The 23,547-nt window shown below is 42.7% G+C and overlaps 1 protein-coding gene across 13 annotated transcripts in view; it reads right to left on the reverse strand.

The window, feature by feature from the left end:
• FBRSL1 (fibrosin like 1) overlaps window positions 1-23,547 on the reverse strand; it is a 754,878-nt gene that overhangs the window by 355,552 nt on the left and 375,779 nt on the right. For all 13 annotated transcript variants that reach the window (XM_068243431.1, XM_068243430.1, XM_068243433.1 and 10 more), the window contains one exon: window positions 11,960-12,061. In XM_068243431.1, coding sequence (XP_068099532.1) covers window positions 11,960-12,061 — 102 coding nt within the window. The remainder of the gene's footprint in view (window positions 1-11,959; window positions 12,062-23,547) is intronic.

Below are 23,547 nucleotides of genomic sequence, written 5' to 3' on the forward strand. Positions count from 1 at the left end.
CAGTCTTCCTTTGATGAGAGGGGCGGGGAGAGGCGGTGATGCGCTGCTGATAGACGGCGCTGAGAGTTGGTCGTAGATTTTGCAGGGGGGGTTTGGGGGGTCCCCCGTTTAGCCATGGAATAGCTGCGTTTTAGCAGGGGCACACATGCCCCTGCTGAATATAAGCACTGAAGCGAGATTTATTGTCGCTTCAGTGTCTCTTTAAGGAGTCTGACCAAATTGGTAGTCTGTGTTTATGTATTAGGGAGATTAGATTGACAGCACCGTAATAGAAAAGGACAGTAACAGTTCTATGCAGTCCTACTAATGCTTCAGCGCCATACGTATGCAGAAAATAAATGATGTGAAGCTCATTTATGACAGGTTTCTGTAAGCTCTTGATCAGTATTCCACAAGTAAAAAGCCATTAACCATTAACCATTTAAAAAAAAACCTGTATGATAAATATAATTTAGAAAAGAAACATATGGGGTGGATTTCAATATAAAGCATTTGAAATTACCATGGCAAAAGCTGGGTATTGCATTGTTACATCTGTAGGGAAGCAATATTACCCTGTAGGGTATTTCATCTTATCGCTGCGGGCAGCAAGCTGGTTAAAGCCAAATGTTATTGTTTTGAAAACCTCAGAGACCTCCACCTCCCCTCCCACTGCTTTGCATTCTGAAAAAGAGTCAGTGTTTTCAATTTAAAACCTAAATTAGCTGTCCAATTGAATCTAGCTGGCACAAAGCGCTCCTTGTGACAGGCTGTAGTTATGAAGCATATTTTACATTAATAGAACTCAACAGGAGTCCCACGTGTAGGGTGGTAGAGGGAGGGAGATATGTGCTCAACTATTGAAATGTTAAATCCAATAACTCACAAGTTGGAGCCGCTTCATTTTCCCTTTTTTGTTCTTAAATAAATCTCTCTGGAATAGGGGGAGAAAGGTTATAACTCTAGAATGAAATGAAATATGCTATAATGGAGAAGACCAGCTAATTACTGACAGAAGTGTCTTAGCTATGTGACACGGGGCACATACTTTGTAAATACTACAGTAACCTCAAACCACAGCTCCCTCTGCAGATACAGGTACCTAAGACTAGGAAGGGAACTATTGCACAAATCTATTTTTTTTTTTTTAAAGAGAGCACATACATTTTGCAGTGCAGTATATACAAAATGGTACTTTAACTATAACAATGAAGAATATTACAGTAGAGCCTCCGTTATCCAAAACCAACAGGGATTGGTTGATGCCGGATAAGTGTGCTTTCTGGTTGCTTGAGCCGCAATGTTAAAAAGAGGCCTAGCTAGTACAGTGATATACACCACTCTATGGAAAGCCATGGAACCCAGCCTTAAGCACAGCAAAGCCCACAAACAAGTAGTTGGCCTTCACCGCTGTGACTACTGGCAGTAATTTGTGCTGGTTGGTTGGGACTACTGGACAGTTGAGTTCTGGATAACTGGGACTCTACTGTATTAACAAAACATAATAATGTGTGTGAATAAATCAGTCCCTGCTTACCTCCTGCCTTTATTCGTTTAAAAATCACCTTAGGGATGACTGCAGTGGCCCATCTCAATGCTGAGCTCCCTCTTGCAGCTCCATGGCTTCCTCTCCCCCACCACAATCTCCTTCTCTGCACTTGTGTCCACTGCAGAATGCGATACTCCCCTCACTCCTGATCCTGTGCTTGATTCTCCTTAACTTAAAGCTCCAGCCTTCCCCACACTAGTTATTGTATTGCAGCCAACCCTCTCCCTACAGAAAACTCAAATCTTTAGGCACAAGCATCATCCACTGGCAATTTATCTCAGCTTATCCACTGGTTATTCCACTACCTGACACCTCCCATGATTTCCAGCCTATCACCTGACTATTCTCTGGTCTTTCATTCAAGTACCAGGTGTTTCTCATATAGGCTATGGTTGAAACGCATCTGCCCCAGCTATGTATACATACCCTTCTTAGGCCTATATTAGATGGCACAGAGACGGCCGATCAACTAGTGGTAAATGTGAGCTTCGAATGTTCATAGGGAACTTAAATGTAGCAGAAAAAAAAAAAATCACTGACAGATTCTTCTGCAGTGCAATAAGTGAGCCCACACCTCATAACTAACTGTCTCAACTTCATCTATCAATTTCTATCTGATTGCAATATCTGTCTGTCTATGGTACGATCCCAACTTCATCTATCGATTTCTATCTGATTGCATTATTATATGTCTGTTTGTAACATACCATGCCCTGTTATCTGACTATGGGACATTCTTGGTTTTAAATTTTGTCAACCTCTGATCTTTGGTTCCATTCCACTAGTTCCCAGCTTTTGGCCTTATCTAGGTCTTGGCCTTAAATTAACATATAATGTATTGCCTTGCCAGCTGTTTATGCAGTGTTCTATGCTGTGTTTGATCTGTGAGTTACATTTCTGTCCAGCCCCATACAGAGTCTCCTTTAAATTCCAGCCTACAAGGCTGAGACTCCCATTCAAACACTTCACCCCATCTCACCTGCATTCAGTCTGTTAATTAAGATGCTGGCAGCCTGTTTGCATATAGCTAGCATAGGAGGTCAATTTTGACCACTGGTCAGTTTTTGAGCACCTGAACTCAAAGTGCATCTGTAACTCTAAGTGTAAAAAAATACAACGGCCAAAATTAGACCAGAATTGAACCAAAAGGGAAGAGAAGGAACTGACAGAAAACTCTGCTTCTCTGGTTAGTTGCAAAAATGTTTAATCTGGTGTTCAGACCTGCTCTCCCCAGCCATCCTCAAATCTCTCCACACACTACATCCCCCTGCTGTCAGCAATATGCTGTACATTTATTTCACCATCCCTCCTATCCACTCCACAGCTCGCCTCTCATGAGATTTTCTTATACTTACAACCTCACTTTCCATGTCACACTACGTCTAAATATAAGTCTACACCGCAACTTCTGCTCCGCTATATCTGCCTACTCCTCCTCCTTGTTGCTGGGGACATTTCACCTAACCCTGGACCCCCACTCCCCCCTGCTAATCACACTGTTTGCAACAAATCAAATTTCCCTCCCTCTTACTGTAACCTTATTAATATTCCACTCCTTCCCCCTACACCCCCTCCGATCTCGGCTGCCCTCTGGAATGCCCGCTCAGTCTGCAACAAACTGCCCTTTATCCATCATCTTTTCATTTCCAATGCTTTCACATTCTTTGGGATCACTGAAACCTGGCTGACCCCTTCTGACACAGTCTCACCTGCCGCCCTCTCCTATGGAGGTTTCCGCTTTAGCCACACTCCTAGAGGTGGGAATAAGCATGGTGGTGGTGTGGGCATTCTCCTCTCAGATAAATGTTCCTTCAAGCCTCTCACTCCTATTCCCTCTCTCTTCCTGCCATCCTTTGAAGTCCATGCAGTCTGACTATACTCTCCCTTGAACCTCCAAATTGCAGTTATTTACCGCCCTCCAGTCCTTGCTTCTGTTTTCTTGGATCATTTCTCTGCCTGGCTTCTCCAGTTCCTATCCTCTGACATCCCTACCATCATCATGGGTGATTTTAACATTCCTATTAACACCAATAACACTGTCTCCAAAAAACTTCTATCACTCACTTCCTCCTATGGCTTGTCTCAGTGGTCCTCTACCTCAACCCACACTGATGGCCATACGCTTGACCTTGTATTCACTCGTCTCTGCTCTGTCACTGACTTTACTAATGATCCACTACCACTCTCTGACCATAACCTACTTAGCTTCTCTCTCTCCTCCTCTTCTCCTACCACCCTGGCACAAGCACGCTCACATACTCGAAAGTATCGCAATCTAGACATTCAAACGGTCTCTGATGCCCTGGCACCTCTCCTCACACAATCCTTCACTGACCCAGACTCGGCTGCTATACACTACAACAGCTCCATTACAAAAGTCATGGATGACTTCACCCCCCTCGTCAATGCCCGCCCTCACCGTGTCTGTCGCCAACCCTGGATGACCAAAACCACTAAACAGTTAAAAAGATGCTCTAGAGCAGCTGAACGGCGCTGGAGGAAAAGTAACACTTCGAGGACTTCATCTTATATAAAATTGCCTTGAACAACTTCAGAAACGCACTCTCTGTGGCAAAAAAAGTCCTATTTTTCTTCCCTAATATCCGCCCATTTACACAATCCAAAACGCTTGTTCAGCACCTTCAACTCCGTTCTCCATCCCCCTCCTCCATCTTGCTTATCAGCTGAAGAATTTGCAACATACTTCACTGATAAAATTGACAAAATCAGAAGTGAATTCTCCATGCAGCCCTCAAATCCCACCTCCACACCTCTCATTGACTGTTCTCTAACTGCCTTCTCTCCACTCTCTGAACACTCTCTTTCCTCTATAATTGCCAAAGCTAATCTAACCACCTGTTTTTGGATCCTATTCCCTCCCATTTCATTCCGCAGCTATCCTCATCTCTCTTGCCTGCACTAACAACTATATTTAACCGGTCCCTCTCTACTGGCATCTTTCCATCCCCACTCAAAAAAGCTGTTGTGACACCACTACTTAAAAAACCTTCTCTAGATCCTACCACACTTGCCAACTACCGCCCAGTGTCACTTCTCTCATTTGCATCCAAACTACTTGAACGCCATATACATGCAGAATTAAGCCATTATTTATCTGCTAACTCCCTACTTGATCAGTTCCAGTCTGGCTTTCATTCTAACCACTCCACGGAAACAGCCCTTACCAAAGTGGCCAACCTTCTTACAGCCAAATCCAAAGGTCAATTTTCAATACTCATCCTTCTTGACCTGTCATCAGCATTTGATACTGTCGACCACACCTTACTCCTACAAATACTTTCAAATGTCGGAATAAAGGGCCTTGCTCTCACATGGTTATCTTCCTACCTCTCTGGAAGGTCCTTCATAGTCTCCTACTCAGATCAGATCTCTTCTCCTCATGCTTTGTCTGTCGGGGTTCCCCAAGGCTCTGTCCTTGGTCCCCTCTTCTTTTCCATCTACATGCATGGTCTTGGTGATTTAATCAACTCATTCGGGTTTCAATACCACCTCTATGCAAACGATACACAACTGTACCTCTCTGCCCCAGACCTTAACTCCCTCTTTAAACGTGTTCCTGACTGCTTGTCTGCTATATCCTCCTTCATGTCCTCTCGCTTCCTAAAACTTAATATGAGTAAAACAGAACTAATAATTTTTCCACCGTCTCTGTCCACCTCCCTGCCTGAAGTTACAATAAATGTTAATGACACTCCCAAAACTTCAGTTCCCAAAGCTCGGTGCTTGGGGGTGATATTCGACTCATCTCTCTCTTTTATTCCACATGTTCACTCCATAACCAGCTCCTGCCATCTCCAACTCAAAAACATATCTCGCATCCGTCCCTTTCTCACTCAAGACACAACTAAAATGTTAATACATGCTCTCATAATTTCTCGTCTGGACTACTGCAACGTACTACTTTGTGGACTACCGTCTAACAAACTGGCCCCGCTCCAATCGGTACTGAACTCAGCTGCTCGTCTCAATCATCTTTCTTCTCGATCTTCCTCTGCTGACCCTCTTTGTCAAGCTATTCACTGGCTGCAAATTAACCAGAGGATTCAGTTCAAACTCCTAACCCTAACCTACAAAGCTCTCCACAATCTCTCTCCCCGGTACATATCCTCCCTAATCTCCAGATACAAACCCAATCGCAATCTCAGATCGGCACATGATCTTCTGTTGTCCTCCTCTAGAATCAACTCCTCCCATTCACGTTTACAAGACTTCGCACACGCTTCACCCCTCCTCTGGAATGCCCTCCCACAACACATCCGTCACTCGCCAACCTTTGTTACCTTTAACCGCTTTCTAAAAACACACTTGTTCCGACAAGCATATGCTCTACCTTAGGCCACTTCCCTTTGTACTAATTGCACTCCTACTAGGTATCCTAAAACGCAAAGCCTCTATATATTTGCTGCATACTACCCCTCCTCCTGTCCCCCCCCCCATTCCCTTTAGATTGTAAGCTCGCAAGGGCAGGGCTCTCTCCCCCTTTTGTGTCTTGGTAACAATTATACATTTTATTTATCATGCTAATTTTATCACTGTCATTACCAATTCGATAATTTGTATTTTGTATCATTCTTTGTATTTTGTCACTAATTATGTATCTTGTATATTGGTGTACACCATTGTCTGTATTATAATGTACCCCATGTTTGTTTCTTACTTTGTACAGTGCCACGGAATATGTTGGCGCTTTATAAATCAATAATAATAATAATAATAATAATAATAATGCGTTTTATTTTTTTTTTTATAGTACTGGTCAATGAGATCCTCATAATTATGTATGGATGCAAATTTTATGTTAATTTTATGCATCTTCAATTGGTCAAATGCAGCACCACCATATCCATAGAAAAGTAAGGTGAGGTTTGGATTAAACACAGAGGAGTGTGTTAGTTTGTGGTTGAACACAGATTTAAAATGGTTTAGTAGTATCAGAGATCCTTTAAAGCCGGGTTATCGGGAGAAACATTTTCTACTGATACTTGGTGCGGAGGTCAACAGTTTATTAGCACCCGTTCGATACATGTTCCCATTCTGCTTTTATGGTTAGGATCTAGGAAGCTATATTTTTCAGAGTCTCTTATCTGAACAATATAAAACCCTTTATTCAGATGATTTTAACTGTAACCCTGGATCACAGCATGCATATTAGTTGAAAATGTAGCTTTTTAAATAAACAATGATTGTAAAAAAATAAAAGAAAGCTCCTTCTGCTAGGGAACTGCGACCAGACATGTCTACCTTGCAGCCTGTGATGTTGGTTCTGAGGTAGAGAAGTTTGTCAAACCCATGATGAATTATTAAAGAGTACCTAAACTATAAATTACAGTTAATTTAATAAGTTGCCAAGATATATTAAATCACATAATAAAGTATGATTTTCTCTCCCCTAGGGTCTATTTTTCACATATGAGCTTGAAATCCCAACCCCCTGTCTGAAATCGGGCCCTGGCAATTTTTTTTCCTTCCTAACCATGGGCACAAAGGATGCTTGGGGGTTGATGTCATGACTCCACCCCCAATGTCCTGCTCCCAGCCCACACCCACTGTGAAAAAAGATGTAATGTGATCCAGGCAGGCAGGCATACACCTGGGATAAGAATTACGGTATAGCATGCTCTCTCATATTTCTTTTCTTTATAATCACTCTGCTTTGCTCTGTTTCTAACTTCTTCCCCAAATGCTGTACCAAACCAAGTCTGGCTCTAATAATTTCATCAGTCCAGCCCATAATCTGTACAGAGCATATGTGAGATTTCACAGGCATATTTGTATGAAAGGTAAGGTACAAAGCTGAAGGGAAGGACAGAATGCTAAGGGTGTACTTGCAAGGCATCAGCATGAGGCAAAAATAGGTGCTACTACAGATATAAATTGGTATCTTTGCTAGACACTACGATGTACCAGATGTAAATGCACGTTAATTTAACTGCGCTCGGTGCATAGACTACATATATGTATTGCCATTCAACTTTTTTTTTTTTTTTTTTTTTTTTACTAGAGGTAGTCTAACATCTCTCCCTTGGTGGTCTGCTTTACCTGTTCTTGATGACCACGGACCAGTAAACAGCAAGCTTCCCAGCTGCTGCATTACTTTTACGATTGCGAAAGTTGTGCTAGCCACTCACTAGCAGACTGATGTATATGTCATTGTGCAGTGATGCTTTTCCTATGTTGAAGTCGAACATCCAATCAGTAGGTATGGTAAATCTGCGCCTGAACTCAGTTTTAAGGGGCCCAAACACCTCACAATTTTCCCGCCGATATACAGCAGATTCAATCATGGTGATCGAATCTGCTGTGAAATTGTTGCGCAAATGCTGACCGAACGATCGATTTCTATCCAAATTGATCGTTCCCGTCGATCCGTCCGTGCAGAAGATTTCACTCGATCGCCGGCGGGTCGGGAGTTGTCCGACGACCGGCGCTAGCGGCAATACATTACCTGCTCTGCCGGCGCGCGTCCCCGCTGTCACCTTCTGCGCTGGGTTCCGCCAGGCTTCACTTCTTCCTGTCCCGACAGGAAGTTTAAACAGTAGAGTGCCCTCTACTGTTTAAACTTCCCCGGACAGGAAGTGAATCTGGAGCCCTGGAACCGAGCGCGTAGAAGAAGACAGCGGAGACCGGGGGACTCGCGACGGCCGGATCAGGTAATGTATGCAGCGGGGGCGGCGGCAGCTTCACAGATGGTGAATCGATTTCATGCTGAAATCGATTCACAATCTGTTTGCAGTAAAGGCAGCCATACGATCCCTCTCTGATCAGGTTCGATCAGAGAGGGATCTATCTGTTGGTCGAATCTGATGGCAAATCGACCAGTGTATGGCCACCTTTAGTTATGATTAAGTCTACACTGATGTATAACAATATCTATAGGATAATAAGCAATAAAGATGGTTCCTAACACCTGCAGCTTGATTCAAGGCAGTCAATGTACTGTATAATTCTGAGGGACAATGACTATGGATTTTGCAGTGGTATCAAGTAAACAGATTAATCATGAAACAGCAAAAATATGTTATATGAATTCCGTCGCCTCCGCCAGACAACCTGCGACCTGGACCCTGGACCAACTAAACATATGCTGAAATGCCCTGACCTGCTTGGTCCAGCATTTCACAAAATAGTAAATTGCTCTCTACAAGCAGGGAGGTTTCCTACCTCTCTAAAAGAAGGAATCATCAAGCCCCTTCTTAAAAAACCTTCCATGGATCCAGATGCTATGAGCAGCTACAGACCTGTCTCCAACCTCCCCTTCTTAGGTAAAGTTATTGAAAAGGCTGTCTATCTGCAACTTGAAACCTGGCTGTCAGTAAACAACATCCTGGACCCTCTACAATCTGGCTTTAAGAAACACCACAGCTGTGAAACAGCCCTCATCCAAGTCTGCAACGATCTGCTCATGGCAAGGGACAGAGGGGAATGCTTCATCCTAATCCTGTTGGATCTCTCAGCGGCTTTTGATACAGTTGACCATGAAATCCTGCTTAACAGACTGCAGGAGTACTGTGGCATCAGTGGATCAGTCCTCCAGTGGTTCAGATCATTCCTGACTGACAGAACACAGAGAGTATCCCTAGGACCCATAATGTCCAAACCTGCACCTCTACAATTCGGAGTGCCACAAGGATCAATCCTATCCCCTCTGCTGTTTGCAATCTACATGTTGCCACTCGGCACACTTATCCAACGACATGGCCTGACGTACCACTGCTACGCCGATGACACACAGCTATACCTGTCCTTCAAACCTGGTGGAACAGACCCTACCCCAAAAATAAACTCTTGCTTAGCTGAGCTACAGGCATGGATGAATGATAACTGGTTGAAACTGAATGCTGACAAAACTGAGGTCCTGTTTGTCCAAAGCCAGTGCCCGCCATCAAAACAGCTCTATCCTAAAGCAACACCAATCAGGATTGGGAATTCAGACATAAACAGCTCCAACTTTGTGCGCAGCCTTGGCGTACTAATCGATGGGGAATTGAGTTTCAGAAACCAAATTTCATCTGTAGTTAAATCCTCCTTCTTTCATCTGAAGAACATTGCAAAGATTAAACATCTGATTCCCCCAGAGGATCTTCCAACTCTAGTCCACGCCTTCATCACATCACGTCTGGACTACTGCAATGCCCTTTATGTTGGCCTCCCCAAAAAGGACCTGCGCCGCCTGCAATTAGTGCAGAATTCTGCTGCCAGATTGCTAACAAACCAGCCTCGCCACTGTCATATTACACCGATCCTTCGCTCACTGCACTGGCTACCAGTAGAATGGAGAATACTCTTCAAGATTGGACTGCTGACATTCAAATCCCTGCACAGTCTAGGCCCTGGATACATGAAGGACTTGCTGAAGCTGCACCACACCTCTCACAACCTCAGATCAGCAAGTTCTATAAACTTGGTCACTCCCAGAGTGCACCTCAAAAAATCTGGAGATAGAGCCTTCTGCCATGCTGCCCCTACTCTCTGGAACTCCCTACCACACCCAGTAAAGACAGCACCATCCCTGGAGCTATTCAAATCCAGACTGAAAAGCCACCTGTTTAGCCTGGCATTTCCAGATTTATAAAATTTCTTCCTCTGTACCACGATGGTCTGAGCCATGCTTATGCGCTTTGAGTCCCACGGGAGAAAAGCGCTTTACAAATGTTATTTGTTGTTGTTGTTGTAAAAGGAAACCACTTTGTTGATTCCTTCTTAAAATCCAACACCAGTCACCAAAATCTATGACTGTAAATGGAAACAGACCACTGTCCTTTGTGAAAAGCCTCAATTTTTCACGCCAAAAAAAAGCATTTGCTCACAATTTACTCACAACTAAAGACAAAACAGGAGTATTTAATGGTGTGAGTGGTGCAGTTTGTTACTCCCTGGTGAAATCAGGCTGATCTATGTGCATGTATATGTTCCCTTGAAAGGTAGAGCAGAAATAAAGGCATCAAAGCAACAAACGTTGATTCCAGCGATATCGTTAATGACTAACTGCACATGGTTTATTGCAAGCTTTCCAAACGTTCAGTTTCTTCTTCAGGCATTATACAGAACTGGATCAGAACCGTACAACAAGACGTTTTGAACCACATACAGACTTATATATATGATTCTGTAGGCTCAATCTGACATGAGGTCACACAGTTGTGTCCCTTTTAAAATGTAAAAAAAAACTTCCTCTGTGTTCTATTGAACTCTGTCAGCATTTGTCACTGCAGGTAAACACACACACTAATCAAGTTATCTCTCAGATACAGAATCATATAGAGGTCTGTATGTGATTCAAAACTTCTTATTGTATGGTTCCGATACAGTCCTCTAATGCCTGAAGAAGAAAGTTAATGTTTTGAAAACTTGCGATAAACCATGTACAGTTAGTCACTAAAAGTATCACCGAAATCAATGTTTGTTGGTTTGATGTCTGCATTTCTGCTCCTCAACTAACACCGGACCACACTTCATTAGGTTCAAGAGCATGAAGGGTTAATTTGCTTGCGGTCTGGTATAAGTCCAGTAGGGACCAATACTATGGAGGGAACTGCAACGCTTGTGAATTGGTTTAGTACAAAATGCTGTGGACCATTCTGGAGGCCAAGATACTCAAATTTTTAACTGAATGAAAGTTTGCAACTTAGTTGGTTTTATTGCTACTAGAGTTGCTTGTTGTGAGATTGTATTGAGTGCAGAGAGTGAGTGAATGATTGTTTGTATGTTGTTATATTATATTTTCCAGGTACAGATCACAAATTGTGGTATTTGAGAGCGATAAAGCTCTACGCCACAATACTCACTGTACCCCCCCCCCCCTCTAAACATTTCTTAATCTCTGTGCCTATGATCTAGGAAGAGTGGAAAGATGTAGTTACTTATATCAGTAGCTGAAAGCCTCTGGATGGTCCAAATGCTTCCCGGATCCTGTACAGTCCACCATTGCGGAGCAGAGCCCCTCTTTATCTTCTGGTCACACTCCAGGCTGTAGGTCAGCACATCCGGAAGAGTAAGGTCCGCACACAGCCAGTAGAGTGAAGTTCTCTGGGCACTGCTCCCCCCCCCCCCCCCCCCCCAACATAACATCCAGAGGAAGCCTAGTTAATTTTTTATTTTTTTCCACCATTTCATCACTAACTCTCTCTCTATATATATTATTTTACATTTGTGTGTCCTTTAATTAACCCCTTCCCCTGACCATTCTTATTCCAAAAACAAATGATACTTTCTCAGTCCTCATGACACCAAACATGAAAGCATAAAGACTACATTACCCAAAAGATACATACAGTACATATAAATGACATATACCTAAAGAGGGTGCATATAGAAATAGCACACAGAAAGATAAAGTGATCTCTATATGCTGTGGCTGCAGGTACTGAATTGGCACACACAGAACAAGGAAGACCTCTGGAAACTACTTACATCACTGAGGCGATCATGGGAACTGCTGCGTTGAGAATTCATGGCTTCCTTGATGCTGCTGTCCTCACTGTTCCTGCCATTTCTGTTCCTGGGTAGTTTTACCTGTAAAACAAGGCAACGGGATAAACTAAATACAACTTGAGTTATGAATGAATACGAGTAATCACAGATTGCACAACTCTGCAGAAAACATTCTAGATGCAGATTGAGCTACATGTTGCACAAACTTCCCGAATATCCAAAAGTACATCATAACAATATTTATATCCTGTATTAGAGCAACAAAGTTTAGAGATCATTGACAGCTATGGGTAACACTCTTAACTTTCTTTCCATTTGCTTCTGAATGATATCCTTGTTGTACAGGATTAGCTCCTCGGTACGCTTCCAGCGCAAGCACCACATGACTATAGTTTGTTTATTTTTCATGTGGTTTTCCTCCGGGTGCACCCGGTTCCTCCCACAACCGAAGAACAAAGGGGGGAAAAAAACAAAAACCACAATAACTTTAGTTTACCTGGTGTGTCTAACCAAATTAAATCTAGAGTGTGCAGTGTGAATGAGACAAGTTATATGATGTGCAGGTACTAATGTGGAAAAGTCTCTCTAATGTTGTTCATTGAATTCAGGTGGTTTGTTCTCAACTTTCCTAACTTTGTGTTTATTAACACTTTCTACATTTAGTGTGTCAGCACTGCATGTCCATGTGCCTACATTTTCATGTCTAAGCATAGATAATATTTCCATTGTATGTTTCAGATGTATACATAACAAATTAATTTTCAGATGTACCGGTATACATAACAAATTAATTTAACTTAAAAGACCACTATCAAAAAAACCCTGTAAAATTTAAAACACACACACTTATAAGAAGCACATTTCTCCCAGAGTAAAATGCACTTTCAATTTATTTTCTCTAATATACCTGTTGCTTACAGAAGACAGTAAAAATCTAACCGATCAGGTTTTGGACTAGTCCATCTCCTAATGGGAGATTCTCAGGGCTTTTTTTTATTTTTAAGGCCTCTTTCACACCAAGACGTTGCGTTTTAGGGGATGTTAAGGTCGCATAACGTGCCCCTAATGCAACGCATGGTGGTGTTGAAGTTGGACGTCAGATTGAGCCGTGCTATGAGGCTCTTAGTGCTATCCTGGGAAGTCCTGATCTTTTCAATGATTCTGATGATTTGAATTGGATCATTGAAAAGATACGGATCTTTGAATCATTTTACTAGAGAAGCAGGAAGCAGGGGTGCAGTGGAGTGAGAGGTGCAGGAGAATGAAGGCACATTGAGGGTGCTAATGGGGAAGGGAGAGATGCAGCAGGAAGATTGTGCTTGTGCACAGAAGCTGCAGTTCCTGTTGCTTCCAGACATCCACTGTGAACCGAATCGTTCATTGTGATGATCCGGATGATTCGACGATCAAAGATCCAAACCGTTCATGATCTGGACAACACTACAGTGCAGTGAATATTAATTAGCCATGTGGCTAGGAACAATAGCAGACTCTCCCCTTACTGAGCATGTGCAAACAGTCTAACGCAGCTAAAACCACCTATAACGCACAGCATGCTGCACTTCCTTTGAACGTCCAACATTACACTGTAACGCAACGTGGGCACTGTGAACATCCCATTGATTTTTCATTACTGTGAGTTGGGCTGCGTTACAGGCTGCTCTAACATGCGCCTGTAACGTCCCACTGTGAAAGCAGCCTAAAAGCACTTACTGAACAGCAAGTGCTGAGTTCAACTACGAAAACTTGTGTGAGAGAGCAGGCATGCTGGCATCTTTGCATAGATCCTTTCTAGAGACTGCTGCTTTTGTAAAGGATAGAGGAGATGCTAAATCACCCATGTGAAGATGGACTGGCCCAAAATCTGTCATATCTGTCAGATTTCTACTATTAATTTATAGTGCTTTTTAATCTAGGAGAAATATACTTCTTGTAAGTATGTGTACGCATGTATTTTTAACTTTACAATTTTTCGCGATAGTGGTCCTTTAAGAACCTCATCCCTCTTCTATAATCTCAATTTTAAGAACCATTCTTGAGACTTTCCATTTTAAAAAATACAATCTAGCCATAAAGATGTGAAGATGTGTTTGATGAGATTCCAGCGTGATCAAGGTTGTTCTGGTTTCTCAGATGGGAATTTAGGATTTTCTCATAAATCAAATGCTACAGATTAATTTTTGAAAAAAGCTGTATTCCGTTAAGCTTCCTTTAAACTAACAGTCCTATCCTGTTACCGTTTATGTAGCTGGTGTATGCATTTAAATTAAAAACATCTGTCCCTTTTCATGATCTGGCACAAAGAGGTATAAAAGGAGCGAAAAACAGAGTTCTGCATCTTCCAATCAATTTCATTAATTCCTTAGTTGTTTGGGTCTTTTCCAGATGTTATCAAGCAATCACCGATAACGTCACCTCACAGGAGTTGCTTCATATTGGAACTGTCGAATTTAATGAAGCTGCGCACAGGAAATCAAATTAGAGGCCTGGCTGGCGCTATTAACCTGCCTGAGCAAATATCAATTTTTAGACGTAGCATGGCCGCTGGATCCCTTATTTGTTGTGCGGAATTAAGGATTGCTGTCAGTGGCTGTGACAGATCATATTCATTTACACCTGCTGCCTGAGAATAGGAGGAGACGCCTGCCTAACTTCATCAGCAATTACCCTAATAACACAACTTATGCTGCTGCCCACACACACATTAACCAGAGGAAGACAACAGCCTATGAGCTTTTACAGAAAAGTCACCTTGCTAGCAATCTTTCCATCATAGCTAGAGATTAACAAGAATGGACTTCACTTCCCCAGATTTTGCAGCTCTTAAGAGGTTCAGAGATTTTATGCTACAGGCACACGCAAAAAGCCACTTAATTCAGCTAAGTGCTAATTAAAAAATAAATATCACACATTTTTATACATAGTTATTTAAGGTGCTCTTGTCCACCTCCAGAATTTTCCAGCAAAGTAGCACTCGGATTAATAAAGGGAGCAAGAGTATCATGCGGATAATGATATGATCTAAAGATGGCCACACACCGGTCAATATGGCCAACAGATAGGTCCCCCTCAGATCATTATCTGATCAGAGAGGACTCTATCTGATCAGCTTCCTCCACACATTGTACACAGAATTTTAATGGATTTCAGCAGGAAATCAATTGACAATCTACGTGCACTGCCTGGTGGATATCACCAACTATGTGTGTGTCCCCCAAAGCTTATACTCACCTGTCCGCCAGCACGTGTCCCTTCTCTCCCCTGCTGGGGCACCTCCCCACCTCTTCTATGCCGGGGAGCTGTGCGCCTCATGACTAAACACTAGAGGTCAAATGCTAGGGCACCGTGGATGCTACGTCAGTCATCATGAAATCAAACGGTCCAGTAAAATTTCTAATCCAGTATGACTAACCGATAATCTTTCAGGCATTGTTTGAGGCTTCAATTTCTACCAGATTCGATCAAATTGGTCAGATATTGATGAAAAGAATGCTAAAAGTATATGGTCACCTTAAGGTTCATACAAGAGAAACTATGTTGTTTACCAATCAGTGTGCCCTGACATGTTCTGGTTTAGCTTTACAGCCATGTTAATTAAAAGTGTTGTCTCTGGACATAAAAATTCTAATAAAGGGTGTTTCACCTTTCGATTTGGTTGCCTACACAGAATTAAAATATATAAAAAAAGCTCTCTGAGCAGTATTTCATTAAATTTTAGCTCGGTTTCAACTGAGGAACTCTTACAAATGGAAAAAACTCTTACTGACCTGCTAAAGTGGACCTGCTTTATTCTGTACTCTAACGCCCGGGACCCACTACAAAGCACAAGGTGCTATCGCAATCGTTAGCGATTTGTGGTAGCACTTTGCAAGCTATTTTAAAAGCAATTCCCATGCCCTTATACATTAGAGTGGCAGCATGTTCTGCGATTGCGATTTCCCTAATCGCAATCGCTCCTGTGGAGTCTGTCCCATCCATTTACATTGGCAAAGCATTTAGCAAAATCACTAGTGATTTAAAGCGATCCCTAAACGCTCAAAAAACAAAGCAAAAAACGGTCTAGTAGGTTCCAGCCATAAAAGGTGGTTGGCAGGGGTGTATACATATCTAAAACCAGCAAACTCTGCTCTCTCCCCTTCACTGTATATTGAAAATGCAGCTTCCTATATGATTGTCTTAACTGAAAGAAAATGGAGAATGTAGACTTTTCCACTGTGCTGAGAGACTGAGGCTCATCACAACAACTTAATAGCGGCACTATATACTCACACCCATTATTTACAGTTTGCTATTATTTTTGTCATTAGGAAACGGACAGCAAATTCAATAAGAAAATATAGCTATTCCTATGCACAGATCCCCAGTTGCGATGGTCAACAAGATGCAAAGAATTCTGAGCTGGTGTAGGATGATGCAAATGTATGCACATTCATGCAGACTGAAAATGAACTAATCAACCCCACCCCCAAGGTTGAATTTTATTGGTCTATTTTGATTCTAATACTGCATACATTTGCATCATCCTACATCAACTCAGAATTGTGTGCATCCCATTGATCATCACTAATCACCAGCAACAACATGTCTAAAAGACTTTTCTCTCTCAAGATTTAAAGTGCATAGCAAGTCTCAATTTGATGGTTGATGGCAACTATATGTCTATAAATTGTAGACTGAACATGTAGCCATTAATTCTGGATTTAAACACTTCCAGAGATGGAGCGGTCCTGACTGAGTATGGTAAGGAATTCCAAAGGGTAGAAGCAGCATGCAAAAATGTTCTGGTTTCAAGGGTTTTGACGTGGAATCTGGGCAGAATCAGATTCTTAAATCCTGTTATTCTGAGGTTATGAGAAAGAAGTATATTATAACCGCAACAAATCTTTCAGATAGCCAGTGTCTTAACTGTGTCATGTGTTAGTGTAGGAATTGAAGAGGATTCACCATTTTATTGGAAACCATGAATATGCAAAAAAGGCATTTAAACATTGATAATATAATTCAAACTTGGTTGATCTTTTCCCCCTTAATTGCTGATACATGTAGCTTCCAGCATAAAAGACGATTGGAAGCATGGGATTCAGCGGTGGTGTCAGCGCAAACAACAGTAAATGAATGGACAGTGCTTGAGCAACAGGCGCCATGGCTGTCGGTTAGCACTGTGCAGAAGCCTGTGTGAACTGGCCCATAGGTATAAAAAGAACCAAAAGCAGCTACAGCTGTGTTGACAGAAGGCAGAACACACAGCCATCAAGGCGGACCAAAGGCAGCCCCCAAAACTACATAGGACAGCATTGCTAGCTTTTATAAATCTAAACTGAGCAAGGCACCATAGGAATGTTAGAAAGCTGTTAGGTGGCGAAAATGTAAATTTTTTTTCTATACTAAACAAATTCTAATAGCAGGTTAACAAAAAAGAGATGAAATAAGGGATGTTAATTGGGTGAGAGCTTTCGCCTGGCTGCACATCCACAATACCTATAGTGCTTAGAGCCTTCCAATGCCACAGGAAAACAACGTCTGATAAGCATCACTTTTCAGATCACAGACAGCCGGCCCCAGCTCATTATTAATAAATACACTTCCATTTATCAAAAGCTCCCTTTGAGCACAACAGGGAGCCTAGGGCAAAAGGAGACAAATTCTTTTCTTAAGTCTTTCTGAAAGGTGGCGGGCAAAGGGACCCTCACCCCCATTAACCCAGCAGAGTTCGCATGTCCCACTGGGGGGAGAGGGAGATGCTTCTGCAGCAGTAAACTCGTACTGATCTTGTGCCATCTCAATATATTTGTTCATTATCTTGCGCACACACAGAAGCATTTGGAAATGTACTCAGGGCACAGGCCAAATTTATCATCTGCCTTCATTTTCCGCACGAAGCCCGCTACAGCTGCTGCAGGCAGGCAGAATGTTTATTTATTTATCTAGCAGGCTGGTGCTGCTCTCTCTTAAAGGTGCACACTATATTCTGGATGATTCACTTTAGTTATTGTAAACAAGATAACTGCCAACACTGGTGCAATATTTTATATGGGATGGGAGGAATACACTGAGCTCCGAGAAATAGATATTGAAAAGCTCATGTGTCTGGTAAAGAGAAGCTGCTTCAGAGGCATGTTGTTGGAAGCAGCCATTTTGACTCTCAGGCCACACATTAGGCCAGGCATGGGCAAACTTAGCCCTCCAGCTGTTAAGGAACTACAAATCCCACAACGCATTTGCCTTTATGAGTCATGACTGTGGCTGTCAGACTACTGCAATGCATTGTGGGACTTGTAGTTCCTAAACAGCTGGAGGGCCAAGTTTGCCCATGCCTGCATTAGGCGTTGGGCACTGAAACATCGCTCACACGTCTCTTTTTTGGAGTGACGATCATTCTGTCTTGGTTATTAATCCTCTATATAGTGTACATTTTGACTGGAGGTGTGGTGAAGGAGTGACTGGAGGTGTGGTGAAAAAAGGAGTAACTGGAGGTGTGATTGGACGTATGGTGAAGGAGTGACTGGAGACGTGATTGGAGGTATGGTGAAGGAGTGACTGGAGGTGTGATTGGAGGTATGGTGAAGGAGTGACTGGAGGTGTGATTGGAGGTATGGTGAAGGAGTGACTGGAGGTGTGATTGGAGGTATGGTGAAGGAGTGACTGGAGATGTGATTGGAGGTATGGTGAAGGAGTGACTGGAGATGTGATTGGAGGTATGGTGAAGGAGTGACTGGAGATGTGATTGGAGGTAAGGTGAAGGAGTGACTGGAGATGTGATTGGAGGTATGGTGAAGGAGTGACTGGAGGTATGGTGAAGGAGTGACTGGAGATGTGATTGGAGGTATGGTGAAGGAGTGACTGGAGATGTGATTGGAGGTATGGTGAAGGAGTGACTGGAGGTGTGATTGGAGGTATGGTGAAGGAGTGACTGGAGGTGTGATTGGAGGTATGGTGAAGGAGTGACTGGAAGTGTGATTGGAGGTATGGTGAAGGAGTGACTGGAGGTATGGTGAACAAAGGAGTGACTGGAGGTGTGATTGAAGGTATGGTGAAGGAGTGACTAGAGGTATGGTGAACAAAGGAGTGACTGGAGGTGTGATTGAAGGTATGGTGAAGGAGTGACTAGAGGTATGGTGAACAAAGGAGTGACTGGAGGTATGATGAACAAAGGAGTGACTGGAGGTGTGATTGGCGGTATGGTGAAGGAGTGACTGGAGGTGAAGACACGACATGAGGTGGTTCTTTGCCACCTGGTACACTGTTTTATGCACTGACACAGGTGTGTTCATGAACACTGCCATTCAGCTGCATTAAATTATAGCTGCAATTAAGCCAGTTGCAGGTAAATCAGAGGCTGAGCTGAATACCAAACTTATAGTTTAAACTATTATGCGAAATAAACCTTATAAATAGGCTTAGTTGGAGTGGCTTGTTATTGTTCATATATATGAGATCATGTCAAAGAAGCTCTGAGACCTACAGAATGAAGACACCCATAAGACTGGGTTCAGATTTAAAAATATCACCAAATATGTGGACACTACACAACCATCAATAACAGTAATAGTAATACACGTGCTGACATGGTACAATGTATTCTGCAGTGCATAAAAGTGAAAGGCCCATAGGAAAGCATGTTCTGCAGAGTATGTGAGTCTAACATTAGTAAGAATCTATACATGCCTTTCCCTTTCAGGTTCAAGAGAAGTGGTTAACAGTCAGCAGAGCAGCTGCCACCTGAGGAACTATCCAGGAGGGTCTTGAGAAGTGGCTAAGTGGCTGCTGCTTACTGTAGCGTTAATTAATGTGCAAGGCAAAATAGGGCACAGGCAGTGAAACATCTGCATGGTTTAGCTACAGACCTGCCATAAGGATATGAGACCGATTTATGCATTCACCTCGCTAACAAACACTAATAGTTAAAGAGTAAAATACAGTGTCGTAGCAATAGGGGTTGCAGAGGTAGCGACCGCATCAGGGCCCTTGGGCCAGAGGGGCCCTTCCTCAACTAAAGTATTAGCTGTTCATTGGTCCTGTGCTGGTAATCACTTCTATAGATGCTCTAAAGTCATTTTGTGCCCATGAATGCGTAAATTGAAATGTATATTTGAATTTCCTTTCGAAACCCTCATAAGGTTGGAGGACAAGAGGAGCTCACTACTATGATTGTACAAATTCCATCTTGCTATGGCAAGCAGATTCAGTGCTGCAAGCTGTATATTAGCACATAATAGTAATCGCTATGGATCATGGGAAGTGCAGTTTTGTGCCCTGTAGACTGTAGAAGAGATAGCATCAATCTCTTCCAATGGCCACGTTGCTATTGTGGAGCCATGTTGCTGCAGTGATGATGTCACAGGATGTACAAAACATGTCTGGATGCTTTATTTTTTTACAGACTGAAAAGTGAGCCTAATCAGGAACCCAGAGTTACAGGGACCGAAACAAGGTCTAGCCTTGCTATTATGTATCGTAATTCAGATTCTTGAAGAATGTTGCAAAATCTGCCAAATGCTACTGCTGATACAGAGTACACAAATACAACACTGCAACAGCCTCCGCAACTTCACAGAAGGCTGCAGTGGCACAACACATTTTTCATATATAAATGAGAGCTGTGCTTCAAAGCCAGGCTTCTTTGTATGATACAGAGGGAGCCTGGCCACTACAAGTATTTGTGTAAGGCAGAAGATGAAAGCCTGACACAGGCAGGACTGAGCCCTATAAATAGCCACCGTGCGACTTGTTATGAGCAAGAATTTCCTTCCCTGAAATGATCTACCTCTGAATGAACCGCAGGCCAAGGACACAACCTGCCCATTAAAATGACTAGAAGCATCACTGCAGATACTGTGCCTTCATTATTTCCTCACTAAATTACCTTTAATGACCATCGGCTCTGTTATGAGGCAATTTGCCGCTTAATAAATACAAATGGACATTTTAATTATAAATTTATTGCAAGGTATTGAAGAATAAGAAGCGCTAGCACAAAGAGATAAAATAGCTTCAAATTCCAGTTATTAGATGTTTCCAGATCATTTGAAGACGACATGGCTGTAAATTACACACAATGTAATTTAAGCAACATATTTCACAGAATTTAACATAAATTAAGATAAAAACTAGATCTAGGAATTGCTTTTTTCTTCTAGATAAATTATCAGTTGATAGAATAATGTAAAAGGGCAACACTTGCTGTATCAAACCTCAAAGCACAAAAAGACTGATTCACTGAAGAGAGACTTGTCTGCGTTCACTGAAAATCATGCAAAATGATTTGTAAATTGTTACAGTAAAAAATTAGTTATCTTAAAGGGAACCTTAACTGTAAAAAAAAATGAGTTTTACTTACCTGGGGCATCTACCAGCCCCCTGCAGCCATCCTGTGCCCTCGCAGTCACTCATGGCTCCTCTGGTCTCCCGCTGCCAGCTAGTCTCGTTTTTGCAGACTGGGAGTCGGTCGGCCACCATGCGTACCTTTTTACACATCCCTGCTGGTGCAGGAAGCTATTGCGGACATCAACAAGTACATTTTTATGCATTACGGGTGTAATGCAGCAGGATGGCTGTAACGTTACAGGATGGCTGCAAGGAGCTGGTAGATGCCCCAGGTAAGTGAAACTAATTTTTTTTTACAGTTAAGGTTTCCTTTAAAGCAGTATGGTCAGCCATACTATGCCAGGAAAAAACATATATAAGTTGCTACTTGCTCTACTTACATAAGAGTCCATGCTCTACTTACATAAGAGTCCATGCTCTACTTACATAACAGTCCATGCTCTACTTACATAACAGTCCATGCTCTACTTACATAACAGTCCATGCTCTACTTACATAACTGTCCAGATTTTGATTTCATTGACTTTTACATAGTAAATAAAGAGAATTCTGTTCCTGGCATTTGCCATTTTGGTTCCCTCTGAACTGAAGCCAATCATGATGTAATTTCCTGCTTACTCTTTTTTTTCTCCTCCAATCTGCTGTGTCCTAGCTACCTTGCTTGTAAACACCTGTGAGCACAGCATCAGATTTCAGCCCAGCGACTTCACACTGAAATACCCTCAGCCAATCAGTGAGGAGCAGGAATGTGGGAGGGGTGATCACAAGCTCTCTTCTTCGGACCATGGCGAGAATAGAGCCAGGCTGACTGTGAGATGAGATTTATTACAGCAAAAAGATTTTTGAATAGATTGGAGAGCTTGCATTTCAGGGTGAGGTTCCAGGTTGCACACTGAACACAGAGCAGTGGGTAAATAGAATTTGATTTTGTGGCTGACAATCACTCTTTGACATGATGAGATCCAAGCCTCTGGATCCAAATGAGGCTTCCCCCATCCTGCTTAGCAAGTTCGATCCTGCATTGGCACCCCCCAAACTGCAAATAATATTAACACTGGCCTGTCTGCACAGGTGCACTAGCGGCTTTCCGTTCAAGCTCCAGTGGAAATAGCCAAGCACGATAAGGTCCGCTCTACTACTCAGATGGCTCGAGCCAGCGCAGTAGAGTGGACCCAATTGTGCTTGGCAGTTTCTGAGTCCGAGCAGAAAGCTGCTACTCCACATGTGCGCAGCACAGACAAGTGGACTTTCCGGGTTCCCACTGCTGCATCGCCTCTACTGATCAAGTTTACCCTAGCAGGCTAGTATAAGGAGTGTTTTTACGCATTAGAAATTCATGTTGGTGAACTTTTTTCTCTAATATGCAGTTCAAGTCTTTCCTCTTGGAGGTTGGGGTGGGGGTGCAGATGGTTCCCCCGGTGGTGGCAGCACTTGGGGGGGCCTGTCTGCATCTTCCCCCACCCCCTCCTCTACTTTTAGTGTCTTTACTCCCAGGACATGCAATACTGTGTAGCTGGGGGAACTTTCCAACAGGTAAGTAGTCTATCCTTTGGGGGGCAACGTAGATGGTCCCCCTGGGCCCTGGCCAAGCCTGGGGGGCGCTCTCTGCGGTTCTTTGCTCCCCCCAGGGGGCGGCTACGGCACTCCTGAGCAATGTCGCATGCTTGATGTTCCTCATTTCTTGGTGGTACAAGGAGGCCAAAACACAGCACCCCTGTTGAGATGCAATGTATTTTGTGTGGGCCAACTCCTACAGGGATGTAGGGAATCTGTTTAGACTCTGCATATTCTGGCAAGCAAATACTATTAGCAAATGCTATGCCATTTTAAATTAGTCAGTAGATAATTAGGCAGCCAGTAGATATTCAGGTGAACTTGGTCAGAGCACACACTTCTTTTCTCTAGTATGCAGTTCAATTGGATATGCTTGTCATTAAACAAAAAAAATGGCAGGCAATGCTTAATGCAAAGATGAGCTCACAATTAAAAACTCAAAGCAAAGCTAAAGTTTCCATCAAGGCAGTCTGACGGAGGCCATTAACGGTGCGCTTTTTAGCAAACATTTGTATTTTCGTTAAGATCCTTCAGATTGAATGAAGAGATCTTATTTAATTAATCCACAGCATTAAAGAATCCAAGCTACAAAAGTATGTAAAACAAACTGCGATCGTATCTAAGAAAACTCCGCCCCATCGATGGACCATATCTTTAAGGAAACGATCGAGCACCTTTCTCAAGTCTCA

Source organism: Hyperolius riggenbachi, chromosome 1, assembly GCF_040937935.1.
Source record: "Hyperolius riggenbachi isolate aHypRig1 chromosome 1, aHypRig1.pri, whole genome shotgun sequence".
NCBI lineage: Eukaryota > Metazoa > Chordata > Amphibia > Anura > Hyperoliidae > Hyperolius > Hyperolius riggenbachi.